Source organism: Pan troglodytes, chromosome 16 (genome assembly GCF_028858775.2).
Source record: "Pan troglodytes isolate AG18354 chromosome 16, NHGRI_mPanTro3-v2.0_pri, whole genome shotgun sequence".
Lineage (NCBI taxonomy): Eukaryota > Metazoa > Chordata > Mammalia > Primates > Hominidae > Pan > Pan troglodytes.
The window spans coordinates 43,200,612-43,224,024 of record NC_072414.2 but is presented as its reverse complement, the minus strand read 5'-3'; the positions used below and the strand labels follow the sequence as shown (position 1 = coordinate 43,224,024).

The 23,413-nt window shown below is 40.4% G+C and overlaps 1 protein-coding gene across 2 annotated transcripts in view; it reads left to right on the top strand.

Moving 5' to 3' along the window:
* Nucleotides 1-22,425, top strand: part of CYP19A1 (cytochrome P450 family 19 subfamily A member 1) — a 110,688-nt gene extending 88,263 nt beyond the window's left edge. For both annotated transcript variants that reach the window (XM_063794949.1, XM_009429125.5), the window contains exons 4-10: nucleotides 2,564-2,718; nucleotides 7,959-8,135; nucleotides 11,830-11,944; nucleotides 14,668-14,782; nucleotides 15,253-15,415; nucleotides 17,925-18,166; nucleotides 19,430-22,425. In XM_063794949.1, coding sequence (XP_063651019.1) covers nucleotides 2,564-2,718; nucleotides 7,959-8,135; nucleotides 11,830-11,944; nucleotides 14,668-14,782; nucleotides 15,253-15,415; nucleotides 17,925-18,166; nucleotides 19,430-19,678 — 1,216 coding nt within the window. In that variant the 3' untranslated portion in view covers nucleotides 19,679-22,425. The remainder of the gene's footprint in view (nucleotides 1-2,563; nucleotides 2,719-7,958; nucleotides 8,136-11,829; nucleotides 11,945-14,667; nucleotides 14,783-15,252; nucleotides 15,416-17,924; nucleotides 18,167-19,429) is intronic.
* The last annotated feature ends 988 nt before the right edge of the window (nucleotides 22,426-23,413 follow it).

Genomic DNA, 23,413 nt, shown 5'->3' with positions numbered 1-23,413 from the left:
CTTTTCATTTTGAACAGACAATAGGTTTGCCATCTTTGGAGATGTCTTTTATCTTCAATCATGCTTAATGAGGGATAATAACCCTAGTGATCAGACACCCAACGCTGTGCACTGTCCCTGCTGAGGCTGGGGACTCAGCTGGACTCTCCTCAGTGCTAAGAAATCCTCACTCTCCCAAATAATCAGTATAACACTTGCCTCTGGCAGTATTGCAGGCTGGCCCACAAGCCAGAGCCAGGCCTGTCTTGACTGCCAGGAGGAGCTCTGGGCTGGTCCTTAGTTCATCACTGACCTTCTCTTCACTTTTCTGATTTACTCTGGTTAGATAAATCCAGCCTACTTTTAGTAAGTGACCTTGTTTTAAATTGCTCATCTGTGGACAGTCACACATCCCTTGCTTTATCACATCGGCCTGATTAGCTTTGTCCCTGACAAGCCTGAGCTTTGGATTCAAAATAGCTGAGATGTTGGTGCCCCCTAAAGGACACAAGAATTTTAAAGGTTGGCTCTTTATTACTAATAACTAGCAAATATTTCATTGGGTTTGTTTTATGTTTGGAGTTTCTTACTCTCTTTTTAAAACTGATTAGCAAGTTCTTAAATGAAATGGACAGGCCAATATGATTAATGCAGTATGCAAAAGCCCCAGGGTCAGAGCAGAAAAATAGTGTTTGTCCTTTAAGTGCTTAAAATTTTTAAATATTAGTTTGTGAATAAAGAATATATAAATTACTTAATTTCTGCTTTAATTATAGAATGATGGAGGGGAAGGTAAGTAAAGCTAGAGTTTTCAAATATTTTAATTAGTAAGAATTTCATTCCTTCCTATAGCATAATTTTTCTATATATGACAAAATTTGAAACGTCAGACAAAGTAATTCCCCAGAATACAAACGGAAGCATCTGGATTTTTATTTATTTATTTATTTATTTATTTTTGCTAGGGAGAGGCAAACATGTCCAAAACTTAGGATTATTTGATGAATATTATCTGGAATCAGATCAAGAGAATATTTAATAGTGTTTTTATTTGAAAATGGGTGGTTTTTCCTGAAATAAATATTAATAAGTTATTTATATAATAACTCTGCTTTTTTTTTTTTTTGAGATAGGATCTTGCTCTGTCACCCAGGTTGGAGTGCAATGGCATGATCATGGCTCACTGCAGCCTCAACCTCCAGGGCTCGAGCTATCCTACTGCCTCAGCCCACCAAGTAGTTGGGACTACAGGCACACACTACCACACCTTATATATTATATATTATTATACAATAATAATCCTCTTCTAATTTCTTGACACTACCATTATTTCAGGGGCTTACTTTTAAAGCTTAAATAGGACTATGGAACACATCGCAGTTGTGAGAGCTGGATTAATACTTAGCCCACAACCTAATACATTGAACCAGAGCAGCGCTTTTTTGGTCTAGAGTCCTCTAGGAACGTATTTCAACAGGCATTAACTGAACAACCTCATTAAGGCAAAAGTATCCTTTTAGGAGCCAAGTGTCAACTAGGAGATGGAGGAGCAAGAGTCTCTCCAACCTGAGAACCAATTGCAGATATTATAGTAACCACTTGCAATCTTTGAGGGTTATTTGTTCTGAAAACCTCCATAGTGGGAGAATTTGCGGCTGTGAAACAAAATTTCGGGAGACCAGAGGAGAGGGAGGACCAAAGTTGCAATTAATACATGAAATTTTGTATAAATATTAAGTTCACCAAGAAAGTAACAACAACATCTAAAATCAAGATAATACCAATGACATCTAATGCATCTTGAATTTGCATAATTGAGCATCATGCAAATTGCCCTATCTCATGACTCATCACATCCTGTGTCGTGGGAGAACTCTGTGACCCTGGAGACTTTGATGAGTCATGATGGAATGCAGAGCCCCAAAATAGCTTCCTTTACTACCACAGTGAACTTTGCATGCCAGTCCAGCCAGGCGCTGGCCAAGCTCAGGGCTAGAAGAAGTGCCCAAGGAGATATTTTTCAAGCCCTGACTGATACTCCACTGGAGGGGGCAGGCCTGATTAGAGACTGGAGTTGGGTGGTACTAGGCAAAACTGCTGGTTCCAAAATAGGAAAACAAGACTTTAGTAATTCCACAAACTTCTGATTCTGTGGCTCACTCTTGTAGTGGGTGGCACTTTGTGGAGTGAGGCTGGATGATACCTGGGAGGCTGGAGGTTCTTCTGGCTCTGGTGGTATGGAGGGTTCAGCTTCTTAACAGCCTTGCAGCTCTGACTCCAGTAGTGGGTAGTATTTTGGTGAGGTTAGAGAAGAAAGAGAAGTAAGGAATGGTATATGGGTGTGTGTGTGTGTTTTCTATCTTTGGTGATGTTGAAACAGGGAGTCAGTAGGTAGAAATGATTCAACTGGAGAAGGATGTCCTCATGCTAACAGAAGTGCTTATTCAACCCGAATACTAGAAATCACGCACATTGCATTTGGAGCAACATGCATTTGCTAAGAGAGCTACCTCCTAGTCAAAATGTACCACCAGGAGTTCTCCTGACCCTTAAAAATTGACACCAAAGTTTCCTGTCTTTTCAGGTCCTCAAGTATGTTCCACATAATGAAGCACAATCATTACAGCTCTCGATTCGGCAGCAAACTTGGGCTGCAGTGCATCGGTATGCATGAGAAAGGCATCATATTTAACAACAATCCAGAGCTCTGGAAAACAACTCGACCCTTCTTTATGAAAGGTAAGCAGGTACTTAGTTAGCTACAATCTTCTTTTTTGTCTATGAATGTGCCTTTTTTGAAATCATATTTTTAAAATATTTTATTTATTTATTTATTTATTTATTGAGACAGGCTCTGACTCTATCACCCAGGCAGGAGTGACCTTGGCTCACAACCTTGGCTCACTGTAACCTCTGCCTCCCAGGCTCAGGCGATTCTCCCACCTCAGCCTCGCGAGTAGCTGGGACTACAGATGTGCACCACCATGCCTGGCTAATTTTTGTATTTTTTGTAGCGATGGGGTTTCGCCATATTTGAGACCAGGCTGGGCTCAAACTCACGGAGTCAAACGATTGACCTGCCTCGGCCTCCCAAAGTTCTGGGATTACAGGCATGAGCTATCATTCCTAGTCTGAAATCATATTTTGAATTCCACTGCAATAAAGGAGGAAGAGCTAACATTCATTATACCTTTACTCTGTTGTAGCCATTGTTCTAAACACTTGAATGGCAGCCCCATGTGGTAAATGTTGTTATCACCTACAATTCACAGAAAATGAGGTTAAGTAACTCGCCCAAGGTCCAAACATTAGTAAATGATAGCCCGGAATATAGCCCTGAAGCCTATATTTCTTAATCACCACAAATTCTTTTCTTCTTATTGATGTGCAAAGCAATTTTATAGGCAAAAGAAGAGATGTAGCTATATATTTAGAGTCATTTCAGTTAAGAATTTAGCATGTCACCCATATGTTTGATTTAAACATGGCCAAACAATGTGTTTGCTGAGTGCTTGACTGACAGCCCAGATGATTTAGCAGGAAGCAATTTGTGAATGAAATTAGATAATTTTAGAACTGAGAGGGACCATATCTGTCATCTAGCCTCTGATTTTAACAGTTGAGGAAATAAAGTTCCAACGAAGCTATGATTTTCACCCAGGCAAAATAGGGAGTAATGAATGAGCTGAGACCCAGTTGCAAGCTTCCTTATCCAGTGGTTTTCCCCCTTAACCTCATCATGCTGGAAATGAAACTGTTGGGGAATACACAGGACTAACCCTTGACATTACTATCAAGCATAAAGAAAGATAATCATACCCTGGAAACCTTGTCAGTGGTGGAATCTGGGGCTAGATGATTTTAGGTCTGGCCCTGTCTATTCACAGCCTTCCCTCCAGCAGCCCGTGCTGTGAACCTAGGTAGCCGCCTTCCATGTGCCTGCTAAGATGGGGGGAGCTATGCCAGTACCTCTGCCCACTGGGTGTTGAGCCCAGCCTTCAGAGCTGCCCTCCCTCACCAGGACTCAGCACAACTCTTGCTGTAGACCCCAGTGTATCACTTTCCTATTGCTGCTGTAACAAATTGCCACAAACTAAGTGGCTTAAAAGAACACATTTATCTCACAGTTCTGTAGGTCAGAAGTCTGACATGGATCTCAATGAGCTGAAAACCAAGGCATAGGCAAGGCTATGTGCCTTTCTGGGGGCTCTAGGAGAGACTCTCTTTCTTTGTCTTTTCCAGCTCTAGAGGCCAGCCACATTCCTTGGCTTGTGGCCCTTTCTTCCAGCTTCAAAGCCATCAACAGTGGGTTGAGTCCTTTGTACATTACATCTCTCTGACCCACCTTCTGTCATCCCATCTCTCTCTGGCTTTGACCTCGGCTTGGAAAGGTTCTTTGCTTTTTTTTTTTTTTTTTTTTTCTGAGACAGAGTCTTGCTCTGTCACCCAGGCTGGAGTGCAGTGGCCCCATCTTGGCTCACTGCAAGCTCCACCTCCTGGGTTCACACCATTCTCCTGTGTCAGCCTCCTGAGTAGCTGGGACCACAGGTGCCCACCACCACGCCCAGCTAATTTTTTGTATTTTTAGTAGAGATGGGGTTTCACCGTGTTAGCCAGGATGGTCTCAATCTCCTGACCTCGTGATTTGCCCACCTCAGCCTCCCAAAGTGCTGGGATCACAGACATCAGCCTATAATCTTTGCCTTTAAGAACTCATGATTAGGTTTGGCCCACCCCATCTCAAGGTCCTTAACCTTAGTCATATCTGCTAAGTCCCCCTTTTCATGTAAAGTAACATGTTAGTAGGTTCTGGGGATTATGACCCAGACAAATTTAGGATGCTATTATTCTGCCTATCACTCATGTTGGGGGAGATAAATCTCCTTATACCTTATAAAACTATGGAATGAATTAATGGAAAACGTATAGGACTTAGTATTACAGGTTGTGGGTTTGCGTCCCAGCACTGCCACTTGCTACCTATCTGACCTTAGGCAAGTCACTTCGCCTTTCTGAGCTTCAGTTCCCCTATCCACAAAAGGTGATAAATGTTATGAAACTTGCACTCTAGGGCTGTTGTGAAGAACAAATGAAATAATGCTGTAAGATCCCGTAGAAATGTACATTTGACTTTTTCATTTGGCTCAGGTGTATTAGGAATATGTGAACTAGTATTTAGTAGTAGTTAACTTTCACATACCAATATCCTCTACCCTGACATGCAAGAGCTAATTAAAAGAATCTCTAAGTTCATCCATTTGTTTAACACCCCACCGTTCTCATCTTTGAACTAGGTACCAAGATACAATGACAAACAAGATGTGGTTCCTGCCCTCCAGGAACTTATAAAGGGGGAGAGAGGTTTGAATTAGGAAGGGGCAGCCCAGCACATCACCAAATACTACCCTAGGTGATGGTAATGCTGGCGGTGTGCCCAGAGTGATGCCAAGTACAGATGAACAGGCCATCTAAAGCACATTGAGGGGCAGGGGAGACTTTTCAGAGGAATGGATGCTTATAATGAGTTTTAAATGAAGGTAGAAGCTAATTAAGAAAACAAAAGACAAATATTCTAGGAGTAAAGAATAGGATAACCAAAGGCACAGACGAATAGATAGACATGATGCATCCAGGGCCCTGTCGGTAAGTCCTTGTGCCTGGTGCAGATACGTGCAGGGACGTGGCCAAGGGGAGGGCAGGGCCAGATCACCAAAGACCTCTCAGTTAAGGCAAGGAATTGAGCTTATCTCAAAAACTATGGAGAATCACTAAAGATTTTAAGCAGAATAACATAAACATATTTGTATTTTATAAAAATCCCTCTGGTAGCAGAGAGAATGACTAATTGGAAGGAAGCAGGATTGTGAGCAGTGAGAACATTTAGGAGCTACTGCAGTGATGCAGGAAGGGTGGAGGGGAGGCTGTGGTTTCAAGAGATGTCAAAAGGGTAGACCCTACAGTAGTAGAGCCTATAGTACTTGGAAATTAAGCAAAACATCTTTGTGATTTTTTTTTAGACAGCCTTCTATAGGCAAGATCAAGGTTTCTACAAAAAGTGCTACATAACTGGACCCAAATTCATAATCTCAGGAAATAGGGGGATAATTGCTTATTGGAAAGTTCACTGTGGTGTCTGACATTTCTATAATCAATGAGGGTCCTAAGCATTTTTCAGTGAATCTCTTTTGGAGTTAGACTCCCTATTGGTTTTCCTGATATAGTGGAAAGTTTGGCACAAGTTTTAGTATCTAAATCAGTAACATTAATGAAAGTATTGACTTACTGGGTGAGTCTGTAGAGAAATAGTTAAGTGCAACTTAGGCAATGACCCATCTTGGGAGGTAGGGAAGGGTGGTGGCAAGGGGTGAAGAAATAGCATGTGTTTCCCAAAACTGCCAAGAAATGTGTCCATATTGATGGTATTTGCTGATTGTTGCCCAATTTTCTTTTCACTAGATAGAGTCAATACTTTTTAGCACATTTTAAAAATTAAATCATATCTACATCATACCACTGCCTATAAGCCATGTTATTACATTTTTGCCCATAAATTTGGCATGTGGCTTCAAGCTCTTTAAACACAGAGGCAAATCATGCATCGGCCTGGGAGAAAACCACAAGTGACATTCTAAGCCAACCCTTCCACACAAAGGGTTGAGTCATTTGTCCTGCTTGCTGAAGTGGCAGTCACCCAGAGAACAACATCCTGGCCTTTCATATCTGCCAAGTCCTTCCTATGGTCAGAAAGCCTGCTCCTTCCTCAACCTTCCTTCCAAGATGTATGGAAATCTCAAAAGTCTAGGACCAGTCCTCAGGCCTCCTTTCTTATTTGCAAAGTATACCTTTAGGCATGGGGATTCCGCAGCTTAACCCAGTGTGTGTGTGTGTGTGTGTGTGTGTGTGTGTGTGTGTGTGTGAGAGAGAGAGAGAGAGAGCAAGAGAGAGAGAGAGAGAGGATAGTCTCCTTCTGGAGTTACGTCTACAAAGTTTCCCAATATTTTTCATCTCATTTCAAAGACTCTGATGTTAACAGCAAACCTGAATAATAAAAGACTTAAAAAGAGATTACTCCTAAAAGATGCTTAAAGAAACGTAACACAAAGAGAGAAAGGGGCATTTTAAGGGTTAAACCCTCCTGTGTAGGCCACCTACCATCAGGACCCACCAGCCACTGCTCAGATATGAACAGGGCAAGAGTAAGATCAAAGCCAGTTTACTCTATTTTCATTCATTCATTCATTCATTCCTCTATTGAAAAAATATGTATGAAGGCCCCCATGGACCATCAGCTTGAAGTGCAATGCTAATGAGCGGCTGTCACTGTCCTTAAAGAGCTCTCAGTTCAGTGAGGGAAGACTGGTAAGCAAGCAAGGAATTGCTTAGCTGTCATGCCATTGGCTGAGTAAAATAAACCTGGAAGTAGTTTGAAGAGAAATCAAAATTAAGAGAAGGGCACTTTGGGGGATTTTTACAATTAGCCTTTTACACTTAAACAGGAAGCACCTTAGATCAAATAGGATCCAATTTGACCAGTTTTCCAATAATATCCTGCCACCTGTTGAAACGCAAAATAAATATGACCCTAGGCAAATCCAAATCATCTTTGGAGGGAAATGTATGCAATAAATATGAAAAAATCACTGATTTGTGATTTATGACCACAAGTACTAAATGTTTCATTTGCAATCTCATAAATGGCTGGCTAGAGCATGAAAAAAAGTTTAATTTTTAATAGTTTGTTTAAAATAATATTTGTCCCTATCTCCTTCCGTTCATTCATTCTTAACCATAGGATAGTACATGCTTATGTAAAATTAGGAGACCACAGAAGAGCATAGGAAAATATTATGAAAACTTCCACCCAATTATTAAATTAAAAATTGTGGACAATTAAGCTCCAACATAAAAAGCCAAAATGACATGATTGTGTGTGTGCCCTGGAGTTCGTGATGGCTGATTCTCTGATGTGTACTCTGCAGCTCTGTCAGGCCCCGGCCTTGTTCGTATGGTCACAGTCTGTGCTGAATCCCTCAAAACACATCTGGACAGGTTGGAGGAGGTGACCAATGAATCGGGCTATGTGGACGTGTTGACCCTTCTGCGTCGTGTCATGCTGGACACCTCTAACACGCTCTTCTTGAGGATCCCTTTGGACGGTACTGAAATTTTCACTCTCACATCTTGACCATCTGTCCTTTATTGAACAAGGAGCTAGGAGGGATAACAGACCAAAGGAATCACATGCCATTTTCTACATTGCTCTTGTTTAAACATTTCTAAGTACTCCTCGTTTTTTTCCCTAGTGTTTCTGCTTTGTTCACTTATAAAATATAAATTTCCATAAAGTAGGGGCCAGCATCTACTAGCCTTTTGTATCTTTCCTCATTACTCTAGGAAATAGAATTCTACCCACAGTTGAAACTTAACAAATGTGATTAGTTCGTTTGGTTATTAACATATCCTACCACCAATCAACTTTATATATTTAACCATTTCCAATTGTTCTTTTGGGCATGATATATACATACATATATACATACATACCCACACATATATACACACACTCCTCCCTCAAAGCTACTAAACATGAAAACATTGTGCCTATATGATAAAAATGTCAATATTGCTGGTGATACTGATGCTGATGGAAATGACGATATTAGCTGCCATTAACGTAGTATCTAATGTGTGCCAAACAATATTAAAAATTGCTGTATATACATGTTTGCCATTTATTATTTATAACCTTAACAAGATGTCTCACTCATAAGGCTACTTTCCGCACTATGATACAGAAATGAATATTAAAACATGTGCATGCTCATGTCAAACTCATAGAACTTGATTTTATTTTGGCAGGATTAAACCAATTTGCAACTTGAGTACAACTGCCAATATTTCAGCTAGTTCTTGAAAAGTTGTGCCATTGTGCAAAAGTCCTTGAATTATTTGATAACTTTTTAACCTAATGATCAAACACCTGACAGGAATGGAATTCACTGGACTTGTATCTAATTGTTTTACACTGTTTTCTATGGGTTACATTTTTTATTGCCATTGTGACCTTTATCCACACACTAACCTGGAAAGTATAGGAATTAAAGAATTGGCATTCTTTCTGACACACCCTTTTTGTTTTCTTCTTACAGTCATTTATATTATGTATTACTCTTAAAGAATGTTTTAGTCTCCATTTTAGTAGTCTGTGCATAAGGTAGTAATACATGTACACAAAGAAAAATTCACAAGCCCATTCAGGTGTCTTTTAGAACATTATTTACCACTAAATATTTATACAGTTGACATAATGCTTATTATGCCCTTGAATAATAGAATTTGTTTTGTTTTTACTTCTTATCCATAAGCATTGGCCTTATATTGCCTCAAGAGGAACAGAATTTATTATTAAATAGGATTCTTAAATCCATAACTCATATTGTGACTTCATACATTTTGTAACCCTAGTAGTGAATATACCCTAAAAACCTATAAATCCCCCCAAATCACTCTACTGATGAAAAAAAAAACACGTGCATGCAACTCTACCACCACCAAAAAACAAACATTAATCATTTGAGTAGTTTGGTGGTTACCAGAGGATGGGAAGGGTAGTGGGGAGAGAAGAGATGAAGAGAAGTTGATTAATGGGTACAAAAATACAGGCAGATAGAAGAAACAAGACCTAGTGTTCAAAAAATCAGTGTAGTGAAGAAAATAAATAATAATCTATGTACAACCAAGTAGCTAGTAGAGAAAATTTGAATGTTCTCAGCATAAAGAAAAGATAAATGTTTAAGGTGATGAATATCCTCATTACCCTGATTTGGTTATTACACATTATACAAATCTATCAAAATATTACAGGTACCCCTAAATATGTATATCCATTATGTATCAATAGAAAATTAATCATTTGGATTAATTCCATTCTACTGTTGGCATTAAGTATGTACAACTCAATGTGACTTTTCCTGAATTAACTTACACCAGTGTTCATTGATTCATACATTCATTCATCAAACATTTATTGATTGCCTATTTTATGCCAGGCACTGTTCTAGGTTCTGGGGACATAACAGTGAGCAAGACAGATAAAATTCTTGCCTTCAAGGGGCTTACATTCCAGTGAGTGATGTGGACAGGAAAAGAAATAGATATCTAATAAAATATTAGGCAATAATAAGTGCCTTGAAGGCAAAATGAAGCAGGGCAAGAGGACAGGAAGTGAAGGAGGGCAACAGTGGGTGTGGGCACAGATGTCATGGAGAGGGTGGTTAGAAAAGGCCTCTGCAGAGAAGACGTTTGACCATAGCTCGAATTTAGTGAGGCCACAAGCCACAGGCAGATATGGGGGAAGAACACTCCAGGCGGAGGAACAATGCGTACTTTTAACACTTGCCCCAACCAGCTGAACTGGAACACATGCTACCTGGTATACCACACTTGGGCACATAGACAAGCTGTAAGCCCTCCCTATTGCCGCATCTCCCCTACTCCAGCTACTCCATACAAGAGCTGGAGACACTTCATCTGATGGCCATTTGGATGGGAGCCCACAATCACTTGAAGAAGTTTTAGTCACACTTTCTCACCTGATCTCTTTTCAGGCAGGGATGCCACTCCCAGGGTGCCTGTTCTACAGACATCACTTCTAAAGTGAAACAGGCGGGTATTTTAAAAGTCTAGGCTTCCAGGTCCCCCTGTAGCCTTGCCTCATTAGGAAGGATCATATAAAAGGAATTGTAAATCTCTCCATTCATTTTTGGATGCAGACTATGATGCTGGCAAACCTGTGCAACCCACAGAGTTACATAATCCCTTTTCACAGGGGTCCTTGTTAAACTTTCAATTTGCCTAAGGGACCCAGTGCAAGAAAAGAGAAAAGGACATGGTCCTGAGGTCAGACAGAAGCAGCTCCAGCCTCAGGGCCTGCCTGTCAGCCACACTGGCTGTATGGTTTTGGGCAAGCTTCCGAATTTCTATGAATTGCAATTTCTTCAACTGCAAAAGGATGACACCACAACGCCCATGGCAAGAATATGAAGATGAAATTAAAAATCTCTTTCACAAAGCGCCTAGCATGGTGACTGGTATTTAGCAGTTGGAAATATATGTCTGTTCTCTTCCCTTTTGTATATTATCTGGTATAATTTGAAAAAATAAGGGTTTATTTCCTCTAGTATTCAATTTAATTAAAGAGCATTTATTAAGAGCTGATTGTATGTGAGGCTTAGGACAAGGCATTAAAGAACACAAGATGAATTCTACACTCTGGACTGAATATAAATAACTATGAAAGCTATGTGATGAGTGTTATGGGGGAAAAATGAATAAAGCACCATGAGAACATGATTAGAAGCTATTAAGTGTATAATCCAGATAAACTGTCCACTTCATGGCTCTGCTTACCCAGCACCAAATTAAGTTAAAATGTGGTTGTTAGCCACCTAACAGGCTCTGCTTTTTACACTCCCGGGTACCAGAGTGAAGGCCATAACAGCCATAATTACTAGTTCCATTTGTACAGAGAAACAGGAGCTAGTTGAAAGCTCAGCCCAAGGAGAATATGTGAAATTCTAGGCTGAAAACTTGAAAACACAAACTTGAAAACTGGCAACTCACTGGTTAAGTAGGCCAATTTGGATGGCAAGGAGAACAAGTCAGTGCTTGATTTGTCTAGTGGTATTCACGTGGCTAAAACTCCTACTGAAGATGGAATCTTGCTGAGCTTAGAACCCCCAGACTGTTAGGAGAATCTGCAGGGAATGTTTTCTGCTCAGAGCAACCTTCTTAGGCTCACATTTTGCTCAACTGCTCTTTCTTGTGTATGTGTGTTTTTTTTTCCTACAGAAAGTGCTATCGTGGTTAAAATCCAAGGTTATTTTGATGCATGGCAAGCTCTCCTCATCAAACCAGACATCTTCTTTAAGATTTCTTGGCTATACAAAAAGTATGAGAAGTCTGTGTAAGTAATACAACTTTGGAAGATTTATGAGTACAATTGGATTGGTTTTTTTCCCTTGTGTCTTTGCTGTTTTTCTTGGCCTCTCAGGTAACTTTTCTGCTCTCTAGAGCCCACAAGGGAGCTGTTGATTAAGTTGCTGATGAAACACTTTTTACAGCAATTTGGCTGCATTTGGCCAGACCAGAGAGTAAATGAAGCCTTTGGCTGGGCAGCTTCTCGGCAAGGGGGCTGAGTGTGTGGTCTGGGAGCTTCAGCTTGGGAACTAGGACACTAGTGTATTTTGAGTTGAAGAGAAGGGTCGACTGATCCTGTCATTAATATCTGTCAAAATTATCTTTGCACAACTAAAAAACTGGAACTACAGAATCAATTTATAGTTGTGTTGTTTTTGAATGAATTTAACATAATTCAACTTGTAAGAACTGACAATAGTCTCAATAGAATTTTTTCTTAATGAGTACAATTAACTTCAATAAAATGTGTGTGGGTTTTTGAAATTATGTATCTTGTGTTTTGGGGGTCCTGAAATTGTCATTAAATGACTTTGTTTTGGTCTTAGAATCGTCCAGCAGAAAACTGGACAAATGCCCAGTGGCCTACAGGCTAATCAATGGGCTTGTAGAGTACAGGTAGCCAGTCACTAAACACTGCTACCTCTAACCACCAGTGGAAAGCCTGTGGAATCTAGAAACAGGAACTCCTGTTTTGTGTCCTGTTTCTAATGGCCTTGGGAAGTTATTTAAAATAAGATATAACCTATCTTCTAGAGTAGGGGCATAGGTTAATGAGATCATATAAGTAAGGCAATTAGCATAGAGCATGGCACATAGATGGTACTAAATATGTTAGTTTCTCCCTTTCCTGTGTTCATATCTTCCTCAGATGTTCCTAACCATCTCAAGTTCTCCATCTCTAAATGTCCCCAAGCTTGTCTGAAGACCTGACTTTATTCTACCTGTGGATTTTGAAATTCGATAATATTAGTTTCTAGAGGAGAAGCCGACTTGATGTTGTTTTGTTTATTCTCTCATGGTTGATAAGTACTAGGTGAATGTTTTAGACTCTTGGTTCTTTATACATTTCATTTCCACTAGAGCTTATTGTGACTTGAAAACAAATAGATAAAAGATTCATCTCTTCCCTGTGATCAGAGTTGTTGGCAGTAGTGGTGGTCTGAAGAGTTCATTACATAGTTCTCAGTCATTAGTTTAGCCTTGGTCTTGGCCATTGGACCCATAGAAATTTATTGTATGAGTCTGTATAATGGATTCTCTTAGGTTTCTGCAGTTCCCTCAAGGAGCTCTCTATGAATTTAGAGGCTGGGGCATTCCAACACCTCCCAGACCATTTGGGGCTAGTGCCCAGATGGGAATGCTATCAGCATTCTCAGCCTACTAGGAAGAGGGCACCACAGCCCAGCTGAGTGAATATCTGTTCTTTGTATATAAGAGATGCTCAGCAAACATTTGATGAATGCGTGGATCAGGAGGGTATTTAAGTATATAGGTGAACATGTCAATTAGAATTTGGAAGATGAATTTATTGTACATTTAACGTAATACAGAACATTGTTCCCTGAGATAAGGGAACAATACACTTACAAAGAACACGTACACTTAAGGACAGAGATAAGAAAAATTGAATTTAGATTAAGGTGACTTTATTTTTCATCCAGTCTGATCCCTTCACTTTAAAAGGATGTAGGGCCCAGAGACTTAAAGTATCTTACATAGAAAGAGAACAACCTGAACTAGGACCTGACCCCACCCCGTCCAAGTGTTCTTTCAACCACACTGCCAAAATGCCTATACATATTTATGCAGCTGGTAATTCATTCAACACATATTAGTGTTTACAATGTGGCAGAAACTAACAAGGCATGAAAATAAATATCAAGAATGATACCTAGTCACTGGAGTTTACTGTTTAGAACAGGAATCTCAAACTCAACTGTCTTCAGGACTAGGCAAATAAAAGCAGACTATGGGGGCCAGGTGCAATGGCTCATGCCTGCAATCCCAGCACTTTGGGAGGCCGAGGCGGGCGGATCACCTGAGGTCAGGAGTTTGAGACCAACCTGACCAACATGGTGAAACTCTGTCTTTACTAAAAATACAAAAAATTAGCTGGGCGTGGTGGCAGGTGCCTGTAATCCCAACTACTCGGGAGGCTGAGGCAGGAGAATGGCTTGAACCCAGGAGGCAGAGGCTGCAGTGGGCTGAGATCATGCCACTGCACTACAGCCTGGGTGACAGATTGAGACTTTGTCTCAATTAAAAGAAAAAAAGAAAAAGCAGGCTATGGGAATGTAAGACAAGGGAATGGAGGTTTCTGTGGCAAACTGAAGAGCACCTGACAGCACTCACAGGTTTTTTTGTTTTTGTTTTTTTAATTTAAACATTGTGCCTGCCAAATCAGAAATTGGAAAACATTGTTAGATTTTGCCTTTTGATATCAATTTTTAACCCTTAACTAGAAGTCACAGGCTTGATTTCGCTACCAGTATCCAGAAATCTTAGCTAACTCTGGCACCTTAACATGAAGTATAGGGTCTATGTAATTTAAGGGTATTTATGAAGAAATAAAATAGTAATTCACTTACTCATAAGCACCAATGGTTTCAATTAAAGCAGATCATTTTACCTAAATACATGGCAAATAAATCTGTTTCGCTAGATGTCTAAACTGAGTAAAAATAGACAATATTTTGACTTTTTTTCCAGCAAGGATTTGAAAGATGCCATGGAAGTTCTGATAGCAGAAAAAAGACGCAGGATTTCCACAGAAGAGAAACTGGAAGAATGTATGGACTTTGCCACTGAGTTGATTTTAGCAGAGGTACTGACCTGAACTAACTGTAATTCCCATGCCACATATGTTATGATTGTGTAGAGGTGTGTAAAGATCCCCTTTTGTAACTGTTGCATATTTCTGCTTTTAAATACTTTCTCTAGCAGTTCTGTAATCCCAATCCAAATAGCCCACACATTAGATATTTCAGTAAGGCTTTTAAGATTGGAACATTCTAGTAAGACTGACTGCTAAGATTGTGACTCTTCTGTGTAACAGTATAAAATATGAAAACAAGTTGGAGGAGGCCAAAGACACTACATATACATAGACAGTCGGCCTAATTGTTCATCTTTCAGCTAAAGATTGTCATGTAAAATGTCCACAGTCAATCACAGAGACATGTGGTTTCTATGATTTCATTTTGTTGAGGTTGTTGATCCTTGAGTGTCACCTCCCCTCATTTTTTGAAACTTTGATTCACTTTTCCAAATGTTTCCCATCTTCCAATTGTTCAGAAACGTGGTGACCTGACAAGAGAGAATGTGAACCAGTGCATATTGGAAATGCTGATCGCAGCTCCTGACACCATGTCTGTCTCTTTGTTCTTCATGCTATTTCTCATTGCAAAGCACCCTAATGTTGAAGAGGCAATAATAAAGGAAATCCAGACTGTTATTGGTAAGAATTTATCAAATAAATAATACATCTTAAAAACAATTTCTTCTGAATGTCCATTTCTTATGTCCTAAGAATCTGATATCAAACATGAAATTTTTTAATAATTTGCTCCAAACAATAAAGCAAGACATTCTGTCACATTTGATTACACCAGATAGACTGAAAAGATAGCTCTTTCTGTGTTCTTAATCATAAAAATGATGCATGCTCATTGGGAGGAATTTAAATCACAGAATGATGTGTAAAGCAGTAAGTGACATCCCCCAATCCTTTCCGCTCTCCTCTCCAGCCTCATCTCCCCTCTCCAGTGGCAACCATTGTTAATAGTTTGCTGTGTATTTGCTAAAATCTTTTTCTATTTGCCCACAAACACATATTTATGGTTGGATTTGTCCATTTTACAAAAACATGGGATCATATACAATGTTCTGCCTACCTTGTCAGTTACAAAAGACTTTTGTGGACTCTCCCAGGGAAATTATCGTCCCAGGGAAGTGATCGTCTATTATTTATAGCACTGTTTCTGGGCTTCAAGCAGCCCCTTCACAAATGAACTTCCAGTTTGTGGCAGAAGGAAGAGGAGAGGATGACAGCAAAGACAGGGGGGTGATACATTTCCCTCTCCACTCCAATCCAGTGATGCTAGCCCCTTCCTCTCCCCTGCCCTCTGCAGGGGAGCTTCCAGGTCCACACTCAGGTCTTCTCCAACTCTACCGCCTCACTACTCTGTCTCCGCTTCAATTTCATCCTGCTCCACTCTTCTACAGAAACAAGGCCATCTTTGAAAGAAATCAAACTTGCTTTCTGGGAGAAAGCAGAATTCCTCATTTGACACTTCCTTCACATAAGTAATCTTTTAGGAACACATTTCTTACAGATGTGAAGAGATATCACAGAATGTGGACTTCCCTCTCTTGACTTTACACAGACCCTGCAAAACAAGTTATTTCGTGGTAGAAGGGCACCATCTTTTTCAAACCATTGGAGTGCTCCTTGAAATAGTTAAACGTAAGGGAAAATTTCATCGAAGGGTTAAATATGGGAGAGAAAGGATCTGCAGATGCCTCACACAGGTGGGAAGTTTCCAGGCAAGGTAGATAGCAAGGATACAGAATAACATCTGGAATCCAAATTCCAGCATGTTTTCTTGAGTGCCTCCTAGCAGGTTCTCAGGTTCTGTGCCAGGTGCAGGGCTACAGCCTTGAACAAGCCAACACCACCCCTGCACTCACGGGGCTCATGGTCTGGTGGGAAAAAGAAAGCAAGCTCAATACAGTAAAGAGAGACCGAAGGAGGGCATTCAGGGAAACCATAAGCCTTTAATACATATTGAATACCATTTATTTGAGAGGTGAAATGTACGTGTACATGTTAATGTTCCCCTGACACTTCAAAAGGCCTCTGCAAAGATGGAAAAGCAGCAGAGCCATTTGCAAGCGTCCATGCTCCCTCCTGTGTGCCACACACAGACTCGCTAACTACTTCCTAGTGAGCACCTTTGGTCACCTTCTCCATCATCTTCTTTTCTACCTCCCAACCCCAGCTATACAGGCCCCATTAGACCCTTGAGTGTGCCAAGGGCAGTATGTAAGAGGAAGGGCCATGAGAAGACTCTGACCAAACTAGACCTTTCCTCAGTGGCTTCGTTGTATATGAGACAGGGCTGCCTCAGGACCCTGGGCTATTTTTCATCCTGCAAAAGTGGCATCTCTGAAGCTTTACCATGTCTGGGAATAATCTAAGCCTCTTTGACCAGTGTCAGGCTAATCTGAGACAGTGAGGGTGTCCATCTATCCCCAGCTCACCCAGGGCTGATCTGAGGCACCTATTTTGTCGTGGTGGGGAGAACATCCTTGTCACTCTACTGCAGGTCTTTCTTGATGAGATGCAGAGGGACTATCAGTGACATGTATGGGCAGATGACTGCACAGGTAGCCAGAAGAGAAAATTTCATTGAAATAGATCAAATCTGCCATCTCACTTTGACTCTGCAGCAGCCTGTGCATCATCTCTGGGATGGTTGTGGTGCCAGTTTGCTCGTAAGTGAAGAGAGGAAATGAATGTCCCCTACAATTTAGAGTAAGGAACAAAAACTCAAAGATTTCAGAAAGCAGGCACATGAGATGAATGTTTGAAGCAGATTGGGTGTGGTCTAGATGGAACTGTATGATGTATGCCCCCTCTAAACAGGTAATTGGCCACTCAGCATCAGCCCATTATTGCTTTGTGGGAATGTAAGTTCAGCATCACCAAATTTTCTGGACATTCAGACTTTTCTATAAACTCCACCAGTTTTTAAGGTAATTGGCTTCATATCTGAATTTTTATAAAACACTCTGTGGCCCAAGCATAACATATTTGGCCCTGGTTGCTGGTGTGCGTTAGAATTAGAGCCACAATTTTTTTCAACCAAGAGCAAACGGTTCTGTGGAAAAAAATAGAAGCTTTAATACCAATCACAGATGGAAACTAACATTACCTTCTTTGTCCCTTTTATCTGTTTCCACAGGTGAGAGAGACATAAAGATTGATGATATACAAAAATTAAAAGTGATGGAAAACTTCATTTATGAGAGCATGCGGTACCAGCCTGTCGTGGACTTGGTCATGCGCAAAGCCTTAGAAGATGATGTAATCGATGGCTACCCAGTGAAAAAGGGGACAAACATTATCCTGAATATTGGAAGGATGCACAGACTCGAGTTTTTCCCCAAACCCAATGAATTTACTCTTGAAAATTTTGCAAAGAATGTAAGAGCCCTTCCTTAAAACTGAGTGTGCCACTCTTGAAAATGTCAACTGTTAAATCCTCTCTGGTTCTTTGTGTTTGCACCATAAATACTTCATTTTTCTTACTCATTCCCTCTGCCACCTCACCAGGAGCACACATGTCCCCTAGCTTGGAGCAGGGCTCCCGTATTCATCCTCAAGCCTTCAAGGATGTTGGGTCTCCAGCTCTAAGAAGTATCTACATGGTGGCCACAAAATAGGTCAAAATGTGAAAAAGCTGGGCCCTTCATTTGGCTAAAATGAAGTGATTTTTGTTTAACCCAACCAACCTACTTTTCCATTTAAACTTTGTCATCATGTCATCACATTCAGCTATAGCACCATCTGAGCAAAGGAAAGTCCACTAATGCTTCAGATGAAAATCAAATGAGACCAAAAGATTTGGTTTTTGCAAAGTGCCTTTGGCTCATCAAATTGCCCCATGAGCAGTAGGTCCCATTCTAAATAGGACTTAATAATTAGAAGAGAGACAGTTTTTCTTTTTTTATAATTGATGTGTACTACAGATTCCACCTTCATTATGTCAAATTTTAGGCAATATGTTTTTCAATCTGAATTACGTACACAGTTCCCTAAGTGCCCTTTTTTCAATTTGCATATGGTGTAGAAACATGATGCTAAATAATTCAGTACTCTAATTCATTTTGTTTCTACACGGGCAATCCAGATAATGCTATGTAAATCAGTCAACTGATCAACAAAAATTTATTGAACATCTACTATATGCCAGGCACTAAGTCCAGATGTGGACAAGACAGCTGTGGTCCTCATTAATTTTCTGCATAACTAAAAATAGTTAGATGCTTGGCACTGAATAGGCCAGGAATCTACATCCTTGCTTGCCTTTATCTCTTATATGGTGTCACACAAAAATAATCTTTGCCTTAGTGACTTATAAAACAATAGTAAATCTGTGGCTATTCCACAGAGCTACCTGATTATACTAACACTTGCTGTAATAAGATTTGGTTTGCATTGCTTTACCCCAGCACATGAAAGGCAAAACTGGGGACTCTCTGAGGTTGGGTCAGATCACAAGGGGTGAGTGAAATAGGACATAGAAAGGGCTTGAGTTCCAGTTGTTCATCTGAGGGGATGGAGGGCATTGTAGCCGATAACCCCAAAACAGTGTTCTGACTGACCCATGTTTTCAGAATGAATCAAACAGAGACTGAGTGACTCTAGCCTTTAATATTCTGGCTAACTGTCTGATCATTTTCATAGGTTCCTTATAGGTACTTTCAGCCATTTGGCTTTGGGCCCCGTGGCTGTGCAGGAAAGTACATCGCCATGGTGATGATGAAAGCCATCCTCGTTACACTTCTGAGACGATTCCACGTGAAGACATTGCAAGGACAGTGTGTTGAGAGCATACAGAAGATACACGACTTGTCCTTGCACCCAGATGAGACTAAAAACATGCTGGAAATGATCTTTACCCCAAGAAACTCAGACAGGTGTCTGGAACACTAGAGAAGGCTGGTCAGTACCCACTCTGGAGCATTTCTCATCAGTAGTTCACATACAAATCATCCATCCTTGCCAATAGTGTCATCCTCACAGTGAACACTCAGTGGCCCATGGCATTTTATAGGCATACCTCCTATGGGTTGTCACCAAGCTAGGTGCTATTGGTCATCTGCTCCTGTTCACACCAGAGAACCAGGCTACAAGAGAAAAAGCAGAGGCCAAGAGTTTGAGGGAGAAATAGTCGGTGAAGAAACCGTATCCATAAAGACCTGATTCCACCAAATGTGCTTTGAGAAGGATAGGCCTTCATTAACAAAATGTATGTCTGGTTCCCCAGTAGAGCTCTACTGCCTCAACCCAAGGGGATTTTTATGTCTGGGGCAGAAACACTCAAGTTGATTAGAAAGACCAGGCCAATGTCAGGGTACCTGGGGCCAAACCCACCTGCTAGTGTGAATTAAAGTACTTTAATTTTGTTTTCTGTGGAGGTGGAAAAGCAACATTCATAGTCTTTGGAGAAATGCTTAGAAATTCAGCATTTGACCCTTGCTGTGAATTAAGCCCAATTAATTCCTGTTTGTCCACATATGATCTGTCTGTGGCAAAAGTTTAATCAGAGGAAATTCTTTCCCAGTCTGTCGATTTATGCCTCAGCCACTTGCCTGTGCTACAATTCATTGTATTACCTGTAGATTCAGGTAATACAAACTATATATAATCATCAAGTAATACAAACTAATTTAGTAATAGCCTGGGTTAAGTATTATTAGGGCCCTGTGTCTGCTGTAGAAAAAAAAATTCACATGATGCACTTCAAATTCAAATAAAAATCCTTTTGGCATGTTCCCATTTTTGCTTAGCTCAATTAGTGTGGCTAACCAAGAGATAACTGTAAATGTGACATTGATTTGCTCTTACTACAGCTTCAGTGATTGGGGGAGGAAAAGTCCCAACCCAATGGGCTCAAACTTCTAAGGGGTACGCCTCTCATCCCCTTATCCTTCTCCCTCGACATTTTCTCCCTCTTTCTTCCCATGACCCCAAAGCCAAGGGCAACAGATCAGTAAAGAACGTGGTCAGAGTAGAACCCCTGAAGTATTTTTTAATCCTACCTCAAAATTTAACAGTTACCTGAGAGATTTAACATTATCTAGTTCATTGAATCATTGTATGTGGTCATGGATAAATTGCACACCTTGGAATTCGCTTTCTAAAGGAAATCAAATGAATGGAGAACTTTCCAAACACCACTTTACTTGTGTTATATAGCCAATATAACTATCTCTACTGAATGTCATTGAAAAACTAAAAAATTAAACTTATTTACAAATAGGTAAATATTTGTCATTGAATCCATTGCCATCCCATTTGACTGTTCTTTTCATCCTACTGTCTAGTAATAAGCTGAGTATAAGATGACAGTGTAATCTCCCTGAAAGCAGGAGCTACTTTCTTTCTTTTGTAATCTATTTCCATCCCCATTTCCCTGTCCTGTCTCCCTGTATTCACTCCCAAGCTCAGTTCTGAATAGACATTCCTGCTCAGAGATACTCCCAACTGATGCAGAAACCAAATAAAGAGGTAGGTATTCCAAGAATTCAAGAATGGACATTAGTAAAGAATAAAACATTTATTTGAGCTTGGAATTATTTGGATCATCTATATGGCCTAAAAATATATGGACTATGCCTGTGTACCTGAATACGTATGTAGTCAGGTCAAGACAATCATCCAAATAACTTAGACCCCTAAAAGCAAGGCCAAGATTTGCAATTTAATGTGTCCCAATTAATTCACTTGAAAATTAGTAACACTCTGTTTACGTTGCCTCTGGCTGGAGCTGCATGGTGGAAGAAGCCCAACTTTGGATCCATGTACTTCACCCATCCAATACTCTTGGGACATTTATGTGTATTTTATCTGTATATATGAAGCCAATGTCTATGTCTACACAGTCAAAGTGAAATGCATGTTTGATATAGCTGTACATAGATATCTATTTTGCAGGTACAAAAATATCCTGGGGGAAAACTGGGAGTGGAAGGGTGGGGGGTGGGAGTGAGGGACATGGGGGAGGGACAGGAAGAGGAGAAGTGTTGGTTTGAACGATCCAAGCAAACTCTCCCAGAATCAAATTACCTGGGTAGTTGTTCAACTTTTCACTCTGCTTAGCCTGTATAGACAAACCCCATATGTTTGTAGAGGCTTGGCCTTGGAATTCTGGAATACCATTGGCTTTTCAGTAGGCTGATGAACATATATTTGAAAATTCTATTATCTTCAGAATTTTGCCCCATTGTTAAGTGCTTAACTGTCACTCTTGAATGTGCAATGTGCTGTGGATTCCATTTTCATCAGTTCTGAAAGAACTGCAATGTGTAAATTATCAGTGAAATGCATGCATATAAGGGCTCTATCATTATCAAATTGTAAGGACAATTGTACCCTTCTATATCTTTGGGCATGCTAGACACCCCCATGCCTTCATTGAGATCCCATTTTCCCCCTCTCAAGTGGAAAATAATCACATCCAGCAAGCTCTCTCATTATTGAGAAATACCATTTGGAAATTGCCACTTTTTATTCCTAAGCAGCACCTTTCACTGTTCATGATGCTAATATTCCACAAAAGCATGTGCCATTGGCCCACTGAAGGATAGAGGGACCCTTTTCAATCTATATCAGCTGGGCTCTGGGACTGAATCACCTATTCTTGCAGAAAGACATACTAATTAAACCTTGTCAAAGTAGTAAGTCAAATGGAGTGTATGATGTTTTCAGTTGCTCTTAGCTCAAAGAACAAAGTCAAGGGATTAACCCTTCAGGGATCAATCCTGTCAGGGCTTACCTGTTTCAACTTCCTCATTTCCTTTCTGCAGCTTTTAGCAGGTATTGGCCTATTCTAGGAAGTCAATGGCCATAACCCTGTTTCTACCAGGTCAACAAGACAATGGAATGTATTTAGACAGGGCAACCCCCATTCATCAAGTCCAGCCCATTAAGTACACCCCGCTCTCTCCCATCAAGAAAACATTTCGAAGTGCAAAACAAATGAGAGTCATAAGAAAATGATAATTATCATAAGAATAACTTTGAATCCACTGTGATTTATAACCAAAAGCAAATGTTTCACAAACCTCAGTATTTTAATTTGTTAGCAAAACATTTCTTGCAAAGAAGGTCTTAATTACAAGGCATGGCAGCTGAGTGCCTGTAGTCCAGGTAATTTTTAAAGTTCCTTTCAGCTCTGCGACTCCATGAATAGGGAGGCAGTGGAGCCCTGCCTTTTTGTAAGAATATGCTTTGGACAAGCTGTTTCATCTCTCCATATCACAGTTTTCTCATCAATCCAATGGGGATAATAATTATCTCATAAGCATTGCTGTGAAGATTGCAAGAAATTTCTGTGAAGCCCTTTAGCACAGTGCTGGTACACAGCAGCCTCTCACTGAGCATAGGGCATGATAATGACAAGTTCAGTAATTAGGCTGAATCATGATCTCCTCAAACCTCTTCTTGTGCAGTAGAGGGCGGCAGGAGATGATGTGCCAGATGCTTCTATTATCTCATATTAGGTTTCACGACAACTTTCCCATCAGTATGAATGCCTCAGTAATCCCTGCAGCCTATTGATAAGACGGAGTCCCAGGAGGTTTGGGGACTTGCACCCAAGCACTCAGCTAGTAAAGGAGCAACCTGGATTTGAGTCCACCTCTCATTCCAAAGCCCTTGTCCCCT